This window comes from Rhineura floridana, chromosome 2 (genome assembly GCF_030035675.1).
Source record: "Rhineura floridana isolate rRhiFlo1 chromosome 2, rRhiFlo1.hap2, whole genome shotgun sequence".
Classification (NCBI taxonomy): Eukaryota; Metazoa; Chordata; class Lepidosauria; order Squamata; family Rhineuridae; genus Rhineura; species Rhineura floridana.
In genome coordinates this window covers 20,104,506-20,125,169 of record NC_084481.1, presented here as the reverse complement: position 1 = coordinate 20,125,169, position 20,664 = coordinate 20,104,506, and the positions used below count along the sequence as shown (strand labels likewise).

General features: G+C 44.7%; 1 protein-coding gene across 1 annotated transcript in view; it reads left to right on the top strand.

Moving 5' to 3' along the window:
- LOC133376272 (aldehyde oxidase 1-like) overlaps positions 1–20,525 on the top strand; it is a 107,157-nt gene extending 86,632 nt beyond the window's left edge. Inside the window, exons 33-35 of the mRNA XM_061608058.1 lie at positions 94–282; positions 1,777–1,944; positions 9,931–20,525. Of these exons, the coding sequence (XP_061464042.1) occupies positions 94–282; positions 1,777–1,944; positions 9,931–9,981 (408 nt within the window). The 3' untranslated portion in view covers positions 9,982–20,525. The remainder of the gene's footprint in view (positions 1–93; positions 283–1,776; positions 1,945–9,930) is intronic.
- Positions 20,526–20,664: the final 139 nt, after the last annotated feature.

Here is a 20,664-nt window from a genome sequence, read left to right as displayed (position 1 = left end):
ATTGCTTCCATATAGAGTGGTTAGAGCTGTTAATTTGTATTGCACAGAAAAGTATGTAAAAATCTCACTGTGAGCTACGCTTCCTCTTGTCAGATTGAAGGTGCCTTTGTTCAGGGTCTTGGACTTTACACAATGGAGGAACTCAAATACTCCCCGGAGGGGGTCCTCTACACACGGGGCCCAAATCAGTATAAAATCCCTGCAGTTTGTGACATTCCAGAACAATTCAATGTTTCCTTGCTGGCATCTTCTGAAAACACAACAGCTATCTACTCATCAAAGGTAAGAACGTTAAAGCCAAGGTGCAGTTCTTTTCTCTCCTGTTAAACCTTAGTGAACCACAGTACTGAAGTAAAAACCACAGATTTTGGGGGGAATGGAAATGATATGAATAAGCCACTGAACTAATAAGCCATTTCAACTCTGAATAACGTCTTACCGTATTATTAAAGATGGGGCTGTAATCCATCCCACAATCATTCCCGCATAAGTGCCATTGAAATAAACAGAGTTTAAATGTTCATAGCTGTGGTTGGCTTACACCCACATGGTTATAGCCCCAAGAGTGTTTCATCCAGTTTTGTGACATCTTCTTGGACAAGCTTGCAAGAGTTGTAGCCTCACATTGTTTATTTTCACCTCTTTTAGGTTTTTAAAAAATGGCATGTGGACACATGCAGATATGAGTTCATGCTGTCATTAAAAAAAACCCCCACAGAGAATACATTAAAAGTGGCTCCAATATGGCCCACTGTTTGCAGTCAAGATTCTCAGGAAGGCTGCCCCAGACCCACTGCTTGTGACGCAGCTGTCCTGTGTTCCCCTTCTCCACAGCTCCTCTGTTGAGCATCAGGTGTAAAGGCCTCTGTGCACATTGTGGGCAATTACAGTGGTGGCCACCCAATACTCATTCAATGAGCGCTGGTACTGCTGCCACCGTCACCACCACCCCTCCTGCTCCTCAGTAAGGCAGTCCCTCCCCTCTCCTTGCAGCTAGTAGAGATAAATATGGCTACGTGCAGGCTAGTTCCTCAAAAAGCAGCAAGACTGTTTTGTCTGGGAGTGGCTTGAAATGAATCTGCATCCAGCTCTACACATCTTTATTGTTTGATTGGAATACACCCAGCCCCACTGCTGATGTCAGAGCTTTTAGGACCACCCATAGCAAAGGGTTTCCATTGAACACACCTTGGAGTCGCAACAGGCTGATCGACCAGTTTTGAACTTGGTGTGAAGCTGGCTTGAAGGGAAAATGCATCTGATCTCAAAACTACCAGTTTGACTGATGCCGTGTGTCCCTGAATTCACAACGCAGAGGTGGAGACGCACTGAAACCAGAATAACTGCAAGTGTGTCCTTAGAGCAAGAGGAGAGGATGAGACTGTAACTCACCACATGCTGAAATGGAGGCCTCATAGTGAGGGCCTCCATTCAAACCTGGAGCCAGGCCTGGGCACAGGGAGGAAAAGGAGTGTATTATTTATCACAGGCATCATGTAGGTGCCTGTAACATCTCACATCAGCCCCGTGAAGGGGTTGGTTCATACAGATAGTGCCTCCATGTGAGGTCTGCCTGCTAGCCCAGCACACTTCCAAGTGACTGCACAGAGGCTGCTGCTATGATGCTTTTAAGAAGATGTCTGATGTTGGGTCTTCCTCTCACAGAAAACAAACTCATGTCATGTGCCGACGGTGATGCTCCCTGCACAGTTTATGATGTGAAATATCTGCTACCTTCAGCATACATTCACTGCTTTTTTTCTCTGTTTTTGGCAGGGTCTTGGTGAAGCGGCACTTTTCTTGGGGTGCTCTGTTTTTTTTGCAATATGGGATGCAGTGGCTGCTTCAAGGAAGGAAAGAGAATTGTCTGCAGACTTTGTGCTGAAAAGTCCCTTGACTCCTGAACGAGTTAGAATGGCCTGTGATGACCAGTTCACTGAGATGGTAAACGTTTTTGCCTCTATCAGTTTCTACATAACTGGTGCCTATTTCTTCCTTGTCTGGTGGGAAAAGGCTGTCAGGATCAAAAATTGGTTATTCTTTCATGAAAAAGCAGGACTTAACATCTTCTGGTCTCAGGGTATTCTATGCAGGTCTCATGAGGCAATAGACCTCACTCCTGCTGGGAGGAAGGGCGGGATGATTGATTGATCACAATAAAAAAATCTGGCTTCCACCTCAGTGTTACTATGGGTGGAGGACCTAGTCATTTCAGTCTCTCTAAGCCACAAGTGTCTTTACAAATCAGCTGTAGGCCACATCCTCAATACCTGTTGCCTTCCAAAACTTTCACCAGTTTTTCGCTTGGGCTATAGTCTCAATATATATAGTTTCAATTAAAATGCTTGAGCACTGAGTTCACTGAGCCAAACCAAATCTGCCTTCCTCTAGCTTTGTGGAGATAAACAAAGAGCAGCTGAGCTCTTCATCTCAGGACAGTAATACTTTTTTTGATGAACATAAGGATCTGATTTAACTTCAGAGACTCCAGATCCACCTGCCAAGACCATGTGTGATAATGATGCAGCTTCTCTGAGAAAAAACACATGTACTCAGGTCCTGCTTGTGAGCTTCCCATAGGCATCTTTGGTGCGATCCAACAGGATCAGTAAACCTCCTGGGTGATGCTGTGTAATGCCAGAACCCCACGTATGGGGGCAGAGATGCCTCTAACTTTTTCTGTGTATATGTACACAGAAAAGGAACAAATAGTCTCTCAGGACACTTGTTCATGCTGGTGAGAAATTCCCAAGACAGCTCCTCATTCTAAATTCACCAATAGGTCAGTAGATTCATACTGACATACATTATCTTTGCGATAAACAAACCATGGAGGAAATGCATAATTAGTAATCTTCTCAATTTCTCCACTATCTCCAAGGAAAATATATACTAGAGATTGATGCTAAATGTGGAGATCCTGTACATATGTACACTCTGTGAAGTCTCCATCAGGTCTTGGATGTCTGCAGTCTCCATATTCCATATCTCTCTATCCCCATCTTCTGGTTTTACCATAGCTTCCTGTGCCTTGCCTTCAGCTTCAGATAGTTCCAATTCTAGACCACACTATTTGAGGCATGACTCAGCCCCAGAAGTATGCCTTGCTTTCCTTTTGGACCTTGATCTCTGCTTTGCCTGACCCCCCCCTTGGCGTTGCTTGTCCTTGCCCTCTGGAACCTGACCTTTGATGGACCTGGCTTTGCTTCCTGGATCCCAAACTAGGACTAGTGGTACAAGATCTGGTGTGCTGACACCCTAGACTCAGGGCTTATCCAAATGGAGCGGGATAATCCACGGTTCCCATATTTGGTTTGTCATCTGATAGTCCTCACTTTGCCTTTTAGTTCGCTCTTTCCCAATTAAAAAAGATGATTTTTTTGCACCTGCACCCACAGCGGTAAGACCCCTACATTCTTTTCGCTTTTTCCAAGCTCCGCCTCTAAAACCTCCCCCATCAACCAATTGGTCAGCAAAAAAATGACATATGCTCCTCTCTCCCTTTGCAACGAAGCACAATATGGCTGTAAATATCCATAAAGGCAGAAAAGCATACATTCGTTTAAGTGTAATATCGCAAATACAAACAAGAAAGGGGCTGCTGGTCGGTTTCACGCCTGCCTCTGGAAAGCTTTGTCAATTTCATTCTACTGGCTGGGGTTTTTATTTCAAATCATTACGCTGCGGAAAGGAAAGGGAGAAGGAGGGGGGGTGACATGTTTCTTGCTCTATGGTTCTCCAGTCTCTATGGTTGACAGAGCTTTCCAGATGCAGGCATGAAACCGACATTACACTTAAACGAATGTATGCTTTTCTGCCTTTATGGATATTTAAGGAGATACACATGCTGGCAATTGCACTTATTTCTCCAAAAAAGCAAGAAACGTGTCACCCCCCCCTTCTCCCTTTCCTTCCCGCGGCGAAATGATTTGAAACAAAACCCCCAGCAAGCAGAATGAAATTGACAACGCTTTCTTGAGGCAGGCGTGAAACCGACCAGCAGCCCCTTTCTGGCTTGCTGTGCATTGCAGATCTCACCCAGAGCAGCTGCCCAGTTTGCAGGCTGGCAAAAAATAAAATGCATCTGCGCATTAGTTGCAGACCCCCCCCAACACCCCACCATTGCGATGATTGGTTCAATTTTCCCGGGCTTATTCTCGCACATGCGCACAAGTGCAGATACGTGATTGGCTGGAATGAGGAGAAGGGGCAAGGGGAAACGCCCAAGAACCACCCATCAGCTGTAAAGTCCGTGGTATTGCATCCTACCTCCTGAAGGCACAGTGGATGATTCCCGATTTTAAACAGCAGATCGCATTTTTGCTGGTATTGCAAGGGGCGGATTTAACCCGCGAAAATGCGTAACAGTGCGAGACGTCATTTGGACGACCGAAAAATAATGAACACACATAGCGGGTGTGTCACACATTTTGCAGTCGTCTGGATGAGCCCTCAGTGCCTACCACATGCCCCCATTTGGGCTAGAATGCTATCCCCCGGTTGGAACCACTCCCTGGGACAGAACAAGTGCTTGGGAAGTCTCTGAAGTAGTTCAGCTCTCCTTGACTTTCTACTGAAAGGCATGGGGACATAACTTGCTCAGTTATATACTTTAAAGCAGTGGTTTCCAACCTGGGAGCTGGGACCCCCAGGGGGGCCGCAAAGTAATCCAGAGGGGGCCGTGAACAGTAAAGAAATGAATTATTTAATTTTTTTTAAAAAGTCTTCACTCCCTCTACACTGTCTGCTTTCCGCTGCAGATGACACCTCCCCCTTGCTCCAAACGAGAGGGAAGGCCTTTTGCTGAAGCGGCAGAGCATCTTTCAGGCGCACTAAGGGCAGGCATCTGCCTATAAAATACATGGCAGATGCCAAAGGAGGCTGTGGGTGGAGCTACCAGGAAGAAGAGGGGATTACTATCACTGATTCCCGTCTCCTTGCACTGCCGCTACTGGCAACACCCTTACTTAGAATGAGAGGAGAGGGCTTTTTGTGAAGCAAAAAGAAGCAAGCCTGCAAAGAAAGGCTGCTTTCCTCCTGCCTTCTTGGCAGCCAGCCTGCCTCCCTGGGGGGAGGGGGTCACAATTTTTTTCCAGCTTATAAAGGGGGTCCCATGCTCATAAAGGTTGGAACCACTGCTTTAAAGAAAGAGGCAGGTGTAATCTCTAGTATATTTAGCCACCCCAGGGGCCTTGCCATCTTTAGAGTCTTTATGTCCAATCCATTTAGCGTATGTGGTTCCATGTACTGAACTTTTCTCTAATACTCTAGGCCAGCCTTTCCCAACCAGTGTGCCTCCAGATGTTGTAGGACCATAACTCCCATCAGCCTCAGCCAGCATTACCAATGGCTGAGGCTGATGGGAGTTGTGGTCCAACAACATCTGGAGGCACACTGGTTGGGAAAGGCTGCTCTAGGCAATACATAGGGTATTCTATGAGCCCATAACTACTACCTATGCATAATATATGTTGTCTATCCAAGAACAGAGTGGCAGTCAGACAACACATAATATTCTTCTCTGCTGGTCCCAAGATCTTACGCTATCATCTTTCTGCCGGAGGCCAGTGCTCCAGAAGGAAAACATAAACTAGATGTAAAAGGGATGTACTCAAATGGCCCGGCCCAGAAATCAACTGTTTTGAACCATAGATGGCCAAACTCTTCTCTTTTAGGGAACTTTTGCTGGGGAAGGTCCACCTTGGTGTGAAAGATACTAGGTTGTATCAGTGTACAGTATCAGGAGGTTTTTTTTTCAGTACAGAGATACCTTCTGCTGATTTCACTCTGAGTGCTCTATCAGTCATCAGCAGAGAAAATCATCTAGGCCAATCACAGTACATATATATGAGAGAATCACTACACAATTGATTTGGAGGTCATTGCCAAAGCATCCTTTGGAAGGGCAATGTCCATATAGTGCCGTAAGCACAAGACAAAGACTGGGTTAGAGATCCTCTGACCCTCCCAGGAATGTTTGACTGCTTTGAAGTAATTCATTCTTAAGTGTTTCCTTGCAGAAAAAGAACAAGTGTGATTTTTTCTTCTAGTGATGGAAAGGCAACTCCCCCCGCCCAAGAGTTTGTTAATGGAGAACTCCAGTTCACTCACTGATGCCTGCAGGACTGCCCTATGGGGCTGCATAGAAACGTGAGGTCCTCCTGGGGATCCCTCCTTCTCAGGCAGAGCAAAGCCAGGATAGAAGGTCAAGGGGTTTTCCCCCTCAGTTTTTGCTGTGTGAGCTCCTGGCTGGCACAACTGAAGGGCCCAAGGGTTGGGCACATCAGGGCATCCACGGGACTTCTGATTCAGTAGATCCAAAACTGCTAGTGCCTCACACTGCAGTGCCCCACTTCAGAACTTTCTGCTTCCTACTGCTTGCAGGACCTTACTAACTACCCACAATAAGCTGAGCCCTCCATCATGGCAGAGCACGCCATCCTACCCCTCCCTCCTGTGCTATCACATCAGAGGGTTTAGGATTACATTGATCTTCACTCTTACTGTTTTCTTAGCCTTGTACTGTGGACTCTCGACTATGATCTTGCCTTTAAGGGCAATTTGCAGTTCTTTAGTGTTACGCAGATTCCAAGAAGCTGAAGTTGTCTCCATCTACTCTATGCTTCCTGACAACAGAAGATTTCTGTAACTTTAAAGTTGACAATGAGGGCATTGAACTTGTCAAGGATTATATCAATACCTCAGCACTGTCATTAACCAAAATGGAGACAATAGTCAAGAAATCAGAAGAAGCTAGGACTGGGGAGGGCAGCTATGAGAGAACTAGAAAAGGTCCTCAGATGCACAGATGTATCACTGAACACCAAAGTCAGGATCATTCAGACCATGGTATTCCGAATCTCTGTGTATGGATGTGAAAGTTGGACAGTGAAAAAGTCGGATAAGAGAAAAACCAACTCATTTGAAATGTGGTGCTGGAGGAGAGCTTTGCACATGCCATAGACTGTGAAAAAGACAAATAATTGGGTGTTAGAACAAATTAAAAGAACTGTCACTAGAAGCTAAAATGATGAAACTGAGGTTATAGTTTGGACACATCATGAGCAGACATGATTCACTAGAAAAGACCATAATGCTGGGAAAAAGAGAAGGGAGTAGAAAAAGAGGAAGGCCAAACAAGAGATGGATTGATTCCATAAAGGAAGCCACAGACCTGAACTTGTAGGATCTGAACAGGGTGGATCATGACAGATGCTGTTGGAGGTCCCTGATTCATGGGGTCGTCATAAGTCGTAGTCGACGTGAAGGCACATAACAGCAACAACAATCTGACAAAGTGATACACAAGTTTATTTATTTGTTTATTTATTGCATGTGTCTACTGCCCCATAGCCGAAGCTCTCTGGGCTGTTTACAACAATTAAAAACATTAAAAACAAATATACAAATTTAAAAACACATTTTTTAAAAAGCAATTTAAAAACACATGCTAAGTTAATCTGTTCTTACTTGCCTTTCCCTCACTAGGACAGCCAAAATCCTATTGGTTTCCTTTGGAAGGAAGGGTCGGATATACATTTAATAAATAATGATAAAATGTGAGGTCCGTTAAGAAGAAACATGACATATAACGGCACAAGTGCTAGCACTTTGTCATAACTGCAATACGTGAATTGTGTATGTGTGTATTTACATAGATAGAGAGATATAGTTAATTTGTCACTAGTTTGTAATAGTATATTTAAGTCTAAATCAGGAGTTCCTAAACTGTGGTCCGTGGACTGTATGCTCAGAGGCATATGTTACCAAATTCTTCCAAGCTACACAGGAAGTGGATTAGACTGTGAAAGACCAACTAAAATGTGTTTGCATTTTGACAAATTTGTAGGGCAGTACAATATCTTAGGGAGGAGGTCAGATCTCCTGCTCCTCTGGTGCATTCACTATAGCTGCCCAATTCCCCTGCTTTTTAAAGTTTGATAGAAATATCTGTTGGCTATAGGTATGTTCTTAAACTGCAAGGTGCTTTGCCTATTAGTGAATTTGCACAGAGGCCTTAAAGGAGCCAATAATGCATGTTAGTGAATTTCTCTGCTTTTTTATCCAGGGGGTAAGAAATGGGATCCTATGTAAAGTTGCTGAGAATGGATTGATTGTTTGCATGCTTATTGAGTTCAGTGGGATTTACTCCTGTGCAATCATGCTTAGGATAGGTGAAACAGACCATGTGGGAGGAGAAGAGGGAGGGAGGGAGGGCTGGAGTGGGCAGGGGAGGAGGAAAAAGTAGAGGGGAGGGGATGGAGAGGAGAGAGGGGGAGGGGAAAGGCAGGTCTGATCATTTCCATGCTTATTGCATTCAATGGGATTTACTCCTGTGCAATCATGCTTAGGATAGGTAAAACTGACCATGGGAGAGGAGAGGGAAGGAGGAAAGGGGGAGGGGAGGGTCAAGAGGAAGGAGGAGAGGAGGGCAGGTTTGATCATTTTCATGCTTATTGAGTTCAATGGGATTTACTCCTGTACAATCATTCCTAGGATAAAACTGACCTGGGGGATGGGCAGGGAGGGGGGAGATAGGGGGAAGGGAGGAAGGGGAGGGGAGGAGATTGGGTGGGTGGGCACTGGGCAGAGGAAAAGCCCCTTTCCTTTCCGAAAGGAAAACATTGTGAACAGTATCATTTTTCAGGGTTTCCCCCACCTTTTTTATTCTACAGCAGGCACATGTAGTCTCCCACCCAAATTTAAACCAAAGCTGTCCCCGACCATATCCACACCAGACCTTTGTTTCACTTTAGTCATAGCTTCCCCCAAAGAATCCTGGGAAGTGTAGTTTCTGAGAGTTGCTAGGAGATGCCCTATTCCCATCACAGAGCTACAATCCCCAGAAGAGAGGCTGACTGTTAAACTACTCTGGCCACTGGAGCTCTGTCAATTGTGCTGTAGACCAAATGCCCTATAAAGGTTGTCATCAGTGGTCAATATATGTATAGCTGAAACCTGTCACTGGTGTGTCTATACATCACCATACACTGACCTATCTTCTTCTAAGAATGTATTTACACTCATTGATACATCTGGAGATATGGATATTGTTGTATAGGTTACCCAATTGTTTCTATTTCAAGGGTTTTCTCCAAGATCCAGAACCAACAGGCCAACATACCTGCAAAGGTTGGGTTTTATAGTTCCTTGTCCCTTTTGGACTGAACTGGCCTGATCCACTCCTCCGGGGCCATTGTGCTTCCATGTTTTCCCCCCATACAAAGTCCCTAGGAAGGCTGGGGCAACATCGCATGCCTTCACTGCCAGGGTTCAAGGGGCGTTTTCAGTCCTGTTTTCAAGGCTCACAGCAATAATTGCATTTTCTAGCCGCATCAAGAAAGAAAAGGGGGGAAAGAAGCTGGGAAAGTTAAATGGCAGCTCTCTGGCCACTTTACAGAATTGTAAGTAAGAAAAAGTGTGGGTGTGCACATGCTCACACAGGTTTTTTTTAATGGACTGAGTGGAATGGACAGCGGGGTGTGGGGAACAAATGTAAAAGGGAAACGAACCTGGATATAGACAGATCTGTCCATCCAAACTTCTCGAGTATTAGCAAAGCCAGACCAAGCTTTTTGGTGCCTGAGGTAGAAATACCAATGACATTCTCCCTTCTCTTCTTACGTAATTAACATACAGCACCATCCGCTGGAAAGTTCTCCTTCATGAGCTCCATTGAAATTAATGGGGCTCTGCAGGGCAGTGCTCTTGCACAATTCCTGCATGTCTTATTGACATTTTCACAGGAGAACTTCCCAACAGATTGTACTCCGTGTGTCAGAGCCATCAGTCTTCCACTATGTTGTCTGTCATGACACCGTGAATCTTTTCTGCCTCCAGCAGCTGCCTCATAAGGCTATTCAGGAACAAGCCTTAGCAATGACCTCTTCCAAACTAATCATGTTCTTTACTGTTGGTTCATTATCCTAGATCCCAAAGGATGAAAGTAAATCCAGCATTTCCTGGGCCATCTCCCTTTGAATGAAAATCGGAAACGTGTGGCAAGTGCCAGGGATTGTGGTACTGACTCCATCAGTCAATGTCTCACAACACTTTATCAATAAGTGCTGCTCATTTTAATTCAATACTTGCTTTCTTGTGGGAAATACTATTGCAGGCTTTATATTAATTTGCATGACAGTCTTCAACCATCTCAGATTATTTAGTAGTAGAGAACTGCAGTTAGAGACCGAACAACTTGGTTACTATTTCTAGCCTGCCTCCCTAGATCCCTAATGCTAACCTACTCCTTAGTCCTAGAGCCCCCTTCAGCATTTCCACTGGTCTCCTGCTTCTCTAACTCATCTGCCTACTCTCTCTCCTTATCAACAGCAAAAATCTCCTTCTGCTCCCAGGGTCCTATTTCCCCACCTACTTTTTTTAAAAAAATTGGCTACTAAGCTTCCTACAACCTTTCCACCAGGCTTGTGCCTCTTCCCCTCATACTTTTTCTGCTTTTCAACATACAACTAAATGTTACAGAAAAACATGTGGCTACTACCAAACACAGCAACCTCAGGCAGTATCAAGTTCAACCTTCCCCAGTCTGGTACCCCCTTCCAGATGTTTTGGAATACAGTTCTCATCATCGCTAGCCATTAGCTATACTAGCTGGAGCTAGGGTTGCCAGGTGTCCAGGTTTTGCCCAAAGTCTCTGGATTTTGGGGGTCCTCTCTGGGTCTCCGGGTGAGTCACCTTAATCTCCGGACTCTCCGCTTTAATTTTTAAAAAAAGTTTCTAGGTGGTCTGGTTCACCAGATATACACCAAAATGTCAGCCCCCACAACTTCTGTTAAATCAGCTCGTAGCAGGCTGCTCTAACCCAGCCCTTTTAGGTTTGTAGCCAATAAATGAAGTCAGGGTTGTGATTTGTTGACCTCCAGGCAGTGCCTAAACCACATTGCAATTCCAGAAAATAGTTGTTTTTTCCCATTTATCTGAAAATCTTATAAATTGAGTAAGTATATAGCTTTCAGGGGGTTGTGTGCAGGAGTCAAACAAGTTTAAATTTTCCTCGGCTATTGAAGAGGGCAGTGTTTTGAAAACCTTCCCAATATGAAGCTTTAATCCAATACTCGCTTTTCTGGGAGTAAAGCTGCAATATTAATCCCACATGCCCAGAGTGAACTCCATTGAATTCAGTAGGACTTACTTTTGAGTAAATAATAATAATAAACTTTAATTTATAGGCCGCCTATCTGGCCAATGGCCACTCTAGGCGGCGTACAATAAAGCATGATAAAATACACAGTAAAATATGATACAATAAAAACAATATAACCAGTACAGCACAATGCAAAATTACAATATTTAGTAGAGTTGTCAGTAATACAATTCTGAAGCTAGTTCACCTTAGAAGTCTCAAGTTCATAAAGGCCTGATGGAAAAGCCAAGTCTTCAGGCCTCTGCGAAATATATATAAGGAAGGGGCACGTCGAAGATCTATTGGGAGGGAGTTCCAAATCGTGGGGGCCACCACAGAGAAGGCCCTCTCCCGAGTCCTCACCAACCCAATCACTTTAGTTGACGGGACTGAGAGGAGGCTCTGAGTGGCAGATCTTGTAGGGCGGCACAATTTATGACGTTGGAGGCGCTCCATCAGGTATACTGGGCCGAAACCGTACAGGGATTTATAGGTTAATACCAACACCTTGAATTGAGCCCAGAAAATAACTGGAAGCCAGTGTAGATTGTACAGCACTGGGGTAATATGATCATAACGGCGGGTGTTCGTAAGTAGACGAGCCGCCGTATTTTGTACCAGCTGTAATTTCCGGACTGTTTTCAAGGGCAACCCCACGTAGAGCGCATTGCAGTAGTCTAAACGAGAGGTGACCAGAGCGTGTACTACGAGTGGGAGCTGGTGGACAGGAAGGTAGGGTTGCAGTCTTCGTATGAGACACAATTGACCCCAAGCTGCCCGGCACACCGATGAAACCTGAGCCTCCATGGACAGGTTGGAATCAAGGATCACCCCGAGGCTGCGGACCTGGTCCTTCAGGGGCAATTTTACCCCATTAAATACCAGGTCGATGTTTCCCAACCCCCCCTTGTCTCCCACGAGCAGTACCTCAGTTTTATCAGGATTCAGCTTTAGCCTGTTTCTTCCCATCCATCCACTCACGGATTCCAGACACTTGGACATGGTCTCCACAGCCGACGCTGGTGAGGACTTAAATGAGAGGTAGAGCTGAGTGTCATCCGCATATTGGTGGCACTGCAGCCCAAACCTCCTGATGATAGCTCCCAGCGGTTTTACATAGATGTTAAATAGCATGGGAGAAAGGATAGAGCCCTGTGGCACACCGCAATTGAGGGGCCAAGGGTCTGAAACCTCATCTCCCAATGCCACCTGCTGGTGCCTATCGGAGAGAAAGGAACGGAACCAGTTTAATACTGTGCCTCCTATTCCTAATCCCTCCAGACGATCCAGCAAAATACCGTGGTTGACGGTATCAAAAGCCGCTGAGAGATCTAGGAGGACAAGAAAGGTGGATTCTCCCCTATCTAATGCCCTCCTCAAATCATCCACCAGAGCGACCAAGGCTGTTTCAGTTCCATGTCCAGTTCTGAAACCCAATTGGTATGGATCTAAATAATCTGTTTCATCCAAGTGCGCTGACAGCTGATTGGCCACCACTCGCTCAATGACCTTGCCCAAGAATGGTAGATTTGAAATTGGGCGGAAGTTGTTTAAATCTTGGGGATCCAAGGAGGGCTTTTTCAAGATGGGCTTTATAATTGCCTCCTTGAGGGCTAATGGCAATACACCCTCATTCAAGGATGCATTTACCACCGCCTTGATCCCTTCGCCCAATTTCTCTTTACAGCTCATCAAGAGCCATGACGGGCATGGATCAAGGAGACAGGTGGTAGGTTTCACAGTTGACAGCACCTTGTCCACATCCTCAGAAGGAAGAGGCCAAAAACGATCCCATTGGATCACATTATGACTGGTCAACACTGGTCCACTATCTGCATTCACGGTATGCGAAATCGAGCTTCTTAGATGTTCGATTTTATCAGCAAAATGCTTTGCTAAATTGTCACAGGAGGCCTTTGAGTATTCCAAGGGTTCCTGAGCAACTGGACCGACCAGGCTTCGGACCACTTGGAACAACCTCCTGGGACAGCATTCTGCTGATGCAATAGAGGCAGCAAAGTAATCTTTCTTTGTTGCCTTTATTGCCACATGATAGGCAGCTACTGCTGCTCTAACTTGTGTCCGGGCATCTTCAGAGCGGGACTTACGCCACCGGCGCTCTAGTCGTCTCACCTCCTGTCTCAGAGCACGCAACCGTGGTGCATACCATGGTGCTGTCTGGGATCTTTCCAGGGGGAGAGGACGTTTCGGGGCCACTTGGTCTAATGTCCTGGTGATCTTTGTATTCCAGTCCATCACCAGGGTTTTGACTGAGTGACCTTCAGCAGGTTCCGATTCCCCTAGCGCAATCAGGAATCCTTCTGGATCCATCAGACGCCTGGGGCGGACCATTCTAATAGGTCCTGTGCCTTTGCAGAGGGTGTGTGGCATCGAGAAATCTACGTTTACCAGATGGTGATCTGACCATGACACAGGGGTAGAGGTAATAGTCCCTAACTTCAGAGCACTTTTCTCCTCCCCCAGGACAAATACAAGGTCGAGAGCATGACCGGCTACATGGGTGGGCTCAGTATTACTAAGGTGCAGTTCCCAGGAAGTCATGGTTTCCAGGAAATCCCGAGGGGCTCCATTGAGAGTGGTCTCGGCGTGCACGTTGAAGTCACCCACCACCAACAATTCTGGGGACATCATACGAACACCCGAGACCACCTCTAGCACCTCAGCCAGGGATTTTGCCACGCAGCGAGGTGGGCGGTACACGAGCAGGATCCCTAAACTGCCCTTCGGGCCCAGCCTCCAGTACATGCAGTCAACAAACTTGGTCCCATGGAGAGGAGACATGGCAAAGACCAAAGACTCCCGATAGATGACAGCCACTCCCCCTCCCCGCCTTCCTTCCCTCGGCTGATGTGCATAACGGAAACCTGGCGGGCACATTGCCTCTAGAATAGGTGCTGAGGCTTTGTCCAACCAGGTCTCCATTATACATGCCAGGTCTGCAGATTCATCCAAGATCGTATCATGGATGCAAGATGTTTTCTGTACCACAGACCTGGCATTGCACAACAGCAAACGAAGGTTGGTTGGAATCCTGCATCCCCCAGTTATCTTCAGGTTATAGGCAGTAGACATAGTTAGGATTGTGCTGTAAATTAATGGGACTTTTGAGTGAACATAGCAAAGAATTGTCTTTGTGTCGTAAATCTTTCTCACCTCCTCCAATCCTATTTTTTAAAGCAATTAGGTAGGGCTTACTTAGGTATCACAGTTTTTATTATGTAGGAAACTAATACTGATTTTTAAGAAAATGTTCTGCAATGACCAACTGGTTTGACAATAAACTATTATATGGGGTGTATGTATTTTTACATCTGCAGTGTGTATGTGCATATGGAGTCTTCCCAACAGGTAGGGTTGGTGACTGGAAACCAAGGCAGCTTACAATAAGAAATAAATCCCTTTAAAATCCAATAACCATAAAAACAAGTATAAACAGTTGCAAAACAGCTTAAAGTGGCATGATCCTGAACTTTGGGTTGGGTGAATGAAGTTCCTTGTCCCTTGAGGTTGCAGTTCTCTGTACTCTTCCCTGTTTGAATAAACCCCATTGAATACATTGGGATTTGCTTCTGAGTAAACAAACATCGGATTGCACTATAAATATCTTTACAGGTTGTGTGAATAATAAACATCTTTGACAGTCATGCTTATATAAATATTTCTTCATACTGTGTCCCAATAAGTATTTGATTTCTCACTATGGTTGTAGATTATTATTTCCTCTACATTTTAAGTGTGCCCTTCTTCCTTGAGGTGGTCATGGTTTCCCTCTGTTGTTTTCACTCTGAGGGGCAGATAGGGCATATGCCTTGCATGCAAAGGTCCAAAATTCAATTTCTGGAAAAGACTATTGCCTGGAATCCTGGAGAGCCAATGCTAGTCCATGTCATCAGTACTGAGCTAGCTGGTACCAAATGGCCTGAGTACTTTGTTCCTAAAAGTGGGAAGAGACTCAAGGGCCACAGTGACTCCAAAATTTATGTATTTTATTTACAACATTTATATACCACTTTATTGTAAAAAATCTCAAAGTGGTTTACAGAAGGTATTAGAACAATAGAATTATTTGCAAAAACAGTTAAAGACAGGTATTTAAAAACATTCAAAATAATAAAACCAACAATGAGTTAAAAACAGATAAAAAACACAATAGTTTCTACGTGCCTGGATAGGCTTGCCTAAACAAAAATGTTTTTAGCAGGTACTGAAAAAGAGTACAATGAAGGCATCTGCCTAATGTCAATAGGCAGGGAGTTCCAAAGTGTAGGTGCTGCCACACTAAAGGACTGATTTCTTACAAGAACAGAACAAGTACTATGTGGCACTCATAACATGCAAAGCACACTTTGAGCTTGGCCTGGTAGCAAATCGGCAACCAGTGCCGATTTCAGAGCAGAGGTATTATGTGTTGATAGGGTCTCATTCATGTCAGCAATCGTGCTGTTAGGTCCAAACCCAACACGCAAGCTGTCACTGTCTACTCAGCTCACATACACCCAGGAAGGTGCGGAGTTGAGAGCAAGAACCTATTGCCAGAGGCCAGGAAATAACACACAATATTACCTTTGCAAAGGGGTCCCAAGACCTGCCAGCAAGTAGCCTTTCAGAAGTGGGAACCCCGTTTATTGAAAAGCAGTAGATTATATAGTTTCCCCAGTGGTTACAAAAATGGGGAGCAGACGTCATAAAGTATAGAAAAACATAGCTAGACAAAGTAACATCTTAGATATGGAAAATGGGGTGCTTAGGATAACAAAGCCAGGAACATTTTGCCTTCTTCAGACATAGGCTTGCATAGTTTATACGACCTTGAGATAAGCACTCAGAGTCAAAGGAACAAAGGATAGATAGGAGCAGGGGAGTTTGGTTACAAGTGGGATCATTAAACTAAGAATAACGCTCAGGTTACATCTTCTACAATTGTAAGAGTATGCGTGTCAAGGTTTATGACCATGCAGATGAAGCATAGGCATTCTTTTGTGATACAGTTGGTAACATCATGTGAGACATAAAGTATAGATATGCATAAGGAAATGGGGAGGGGAACACATCTCCAGTATAATTAGGCTTTTATTCATTGAGCCACTGGAATGTTGGGGTCAGGTCACCAGGAAATAAACCGATATCTACTTTATATCAAATCACTAATATTTCCATACCCAACAGTGCCATAGCATTCTGCATTAACCACAGCCTCCGGATCAGGTTGTGCTGCATGGGGATTTCTGTGTCCTTGGCTGACTGGCTGAGTTGGCTGTCAAAGTGAGTTTATAGCAGCCCACAGGGTAGACAGAATAGGGTAGAGAATCTTTTTACTCTTGCTCATTTCTAAGACATTTTTTGAAGTGATGGGTCAAATCTGTAAAGAGATTGGGAGCAGCCATGTTAAAAGATAGGGGCAGGGCATTCCAGGCAGGGGGTTGCCAACCATACTTAAATATGGATATCTTTGCATCCCTAGTCAAGCTTTACCAACAGCACAATCCAAACTATATCTACTCAGAAGTAAGTCCTATTGAGTTCTATGGGGCTTAGTCCCTTAGTGTGTTTAGAATGGCAGCCTTCAGGGGCATCCATCTTTACTCCTGAGTGCTCCCATCTAACATTTCCACAACACTAGGCTCCTTTCTTCCTATAATAGCCTTCTGGTGACTGGACTGGCCTCGCCTGAGGGCACTTAAATACTTCTTGCCAGAAGCAGGTAGGCTAGATTAAATGTTCCCTACCTGTCCTGTCCAGAGCTGGAACCACGAGACGGGGACGTGGGTGCAATTAAATCTTGCTTTATTAGAGTAATGGATACATCTAGGACATTGCGCTTCATATAGAAACCTGCCTTATTCACTAGAAACCCCTAACTACACTCTAGACATGTTCTGCGGCGTGTGAAGGAAGTTGACTCAGCGACTCCCCTCTTTGAGAGGCCAGCTTATATAGGGAACGTTTTCGATCGTAATCTCTGACTCCTTCGGAAATCCTGTCTCTGCCCTGTCCGTTTCTTATGGTGGCGGGCACGAGGCGGGGGGGGCATGTTTCCAATGGCTCATCGGAAGACACCTGCTCTTGGGCTGCAGGCTCGAGGTCAGGAGGTGGCGTCACACTGGAAGCATCCTGGGAACTGATTGGCAAGGGAGGAGTTGGTACAACCTCTGGGGCGTCCCCTGATGGGCCATCGGGAACAACTGGGGGTGGCGCACTCTCCTCTATGGAGCTCACGCCACCCGTGGGAATTGGCTGGAGTTCAAGTTCACTGCCCTCCCCAAGGCCCCGAGCAGACTCAACAACTCCTTGGTCTTCTGCGCCTTCTGGCAGCTGAGGCGCCTGAAACTCATGCCTCTCCCTTCCCTGCTCCTTCAGGGAGAGCCGAGGCTCAACACTACCCTGGCTCCATCTTATAGGTAAGATTTCTATCTTCATTTCCAATCAGAGAAATTTTTTTGTCTGAATTGTATGTTCCAAGCAACTGTGGTTGATGCTTAATGTATCATGCTTAATGACATCACTAGGGCCCATCCCATGACATCACTAGGGCCTACCCCTGAAATCTCAGGGTTTGGGATGCTTCTGATCTGGCAACCCTAGCTGGGGCTGATGAGAATTGGAGCTCAAAACACCTGGACGGCACTGGGTTGGGGAAGGCTGACTGTTGTAGAACTTGCCTTGAGTCCTTTGGTCATGTTTTCCTGTGTCCGCCCCCTAGGATTGTCTGCCACTGGACAGCTGCATTTTGCTATTTGTGCCTGTGCACGAGACCAAAGTGTGAATTTCAAGTTGATCCACTTTATTTCAAGTGAGCTCTATGATAAAATGAATCTCCATTGCTGGTTTTGTCCTTGGCCTTTATTTAGGAAACCTTGTGCTCTGCAGTGGCATGTGTGATAGCTCAGTATTCAGACAACATCCTCAGAATGTGACACTGCCTTGTTTAATAATTGCTGACTGATGAAAGCTACAGGGTGCATGCAAAGAAGAATTCCATTGTGCATCTTAAATGTCTGTAATATGTGATCTGCATTATCTTCTATAGCTGTTGAGGTGTGTAAGATTAGCTGTCTTTTCAGAATATGAAGCATTGGACAATAATAGCTCGTTAAAGGATGTGATGCCACTTTATGAAGCACTTCCCAAAGCTAGCCTATAATAATTCTTTCTTAGAGGATGGAGACAAATTGTACTACTGTACTATCCTTTTAGGGAGTGAGTTAATTTGATTATGGGCCTTGTTATAACATCTTTTAAATGAAGCATGAATCTAAATTCATTGAGTATGTAGGGGTACCAGTAGTAAAGCCTGTTAATAATATTGCTTCACATGTTTGCCGCCCTGGGCCCCTGCTGAGAGGAAGGGAGGGATATAAATCAAATAATAAAGAGATGAATACATTTTTAATGTTATGGCCTCTTGCCTATAACTTAGCCAAGACTGAATCACTTGGCTTGAACTTTACTATGCCTTGGCTTAGAGCTTGGAAAAGTTACTTTTTTGAACTACAACCCCCATCAGCCCAATCCAGTGGCCATTTTCAGAAGTTTCTCAACAAGTTTTATTACCCTTATGCAATGTGAAAACCCACTCCCTGTAATGTTCCTAAGTGATAAAGAGTCTAATCGAAGGAGGAGAAAGACCCCAGGAAGACACTCATTCTAGATAAATGTTGGCTTCTAATTTTGGAGAGCTTTTGGAGGGCTCTTGATGCTATAGTCTCTTTTAAGGGGTGGGTTGTTCCACCACTGTTATAGTTATGTGTGTGGGGGGGATTGTTTTGTTTTAATTTGGTTTTAACTTTTTTTATTGGGTTCACTTTTTGTGAAGAAAAACGACCAGCAAAAAAAACAGAAAGAAAGAACAGCAACTACCCAATTTAATGAATAAATAAACAATAAAAGAATTAAAATTACTAGAAATCCTGTAGAGCAAAGGAAACCTGTGGTCCTCCAGATATTATTGTACTCCACCTCCCATAACCCTTGACCATTGGCCATGCTGGCGGGGGCTGCCAGAAGACTGCAGGTTCTCCATCTCTGATGTCACTCATAGTCCTGTACTAATCTTCACATTATGCACCTTGGATCAACGTGAATATAGCGCTGTGTGAGCTGCCTGCCCTCCCACCAACATCTAGTGCAACTTGTCCTGTATCCAGGTGTCATTACGTTGTGCCTCGCCTTGCTTCACATCATTCACTGGTGGGGGCAGGAAGCACACGGCATAACAATGTGAGAATCCTGGGTAGATTGTGCTACATATTGCAGAGTACAGAAAGGGATTCTGTGCTTGATGGCGCCTCTTTTTTGTATGTGACATTTAGTCTTGCTCTAGGTGAGTGAAGGGGCTTAATACTGTAAATGGGCTGTTGAGATTTCACAAATGGGTTGTTGTCAGCAGGGTGGGTTTTTTTTTATTTTCCCCAGTATGGGTAAATGTAGATTAAATGAGGTAGGTGTGTGTGTGTGTAATATGGTGTGGCATTTTGATACCAATGCTGATGACATTGTGCAAAAAACTGCATGAGGAGCACCCATCCCACAATAAGCACCCATCTGGAAGCACCCTAGATGCACAAATGCAATGACAATTTCATCATTTTCAAGTTTGTTTAGAAGAATGTAAAGGAAAAGGCTCTGCTTATGAAAAACAAAAGCTGTGATAATGTGCAGGACGAGAAACAGCACAAGACTACTGCCCATGGACAAACCTGGCCCTCTTTAGTGAGATACCAGCATTTGTGTGCAAAAAAATCCAAGTAAGAAGTGGAGTGCATATCATGGGGATTATGGTGTGAATTACAACCCTTTATTATGATAACATTGGTAGCAGAATGTGCAGAAATGTGTTGGTATGGCCATAGGTAAGATATTCTACTTCCAAGGCCACTTCTAGACTCCTGCTGTTTTGCAGGTGGGATTCAATCACACACAGCAAATTCAGGTTGTGCTGTTAAAGAGCATTTGGCACTCTTATGCAACAAACCTGCTTCCCTCCAAAATTGGACTTCTTGTGGTAAGGAAAGTGATGGGAAAATGCCCTGGCAAATGTGGGGTAACAATTACTTGATGCAATGTGGTATAATCTCTTCACAAAGAAATCAGAATGAATGCCCAACAAACAATGGACATTGTATAAACTCCCCAGAAACTTTGTGCAATCAAATGAGGGTGAATGATGAATCAACAGATGCTGTGCAGACTGCAAGCAACCCAAGTCTAGAAATTGTTTCCTGGTGTAATCAAGCTTGTTCAGGTTATGTGATCTCGACAACTGTTGGTATTTGTGCTTATGTTGAATGAAAAATCCCATTCTGCTTCTGTGGGGACAAACATACCTGGGTGCCTTATTGCCTAAATAAACTTTGTAAGCTTCCATCTTTTTTATCTTTCTTTTTATTGAAACTGCCCACAAGGGTTTGGCATGTCAAGCAGGGCATGGTTATAGAGCCAAAGGTTGGAATGATGATACCTTCTCCTACTCCCGCTTTTCCAGTGCAAAGCAACCTTTAGAG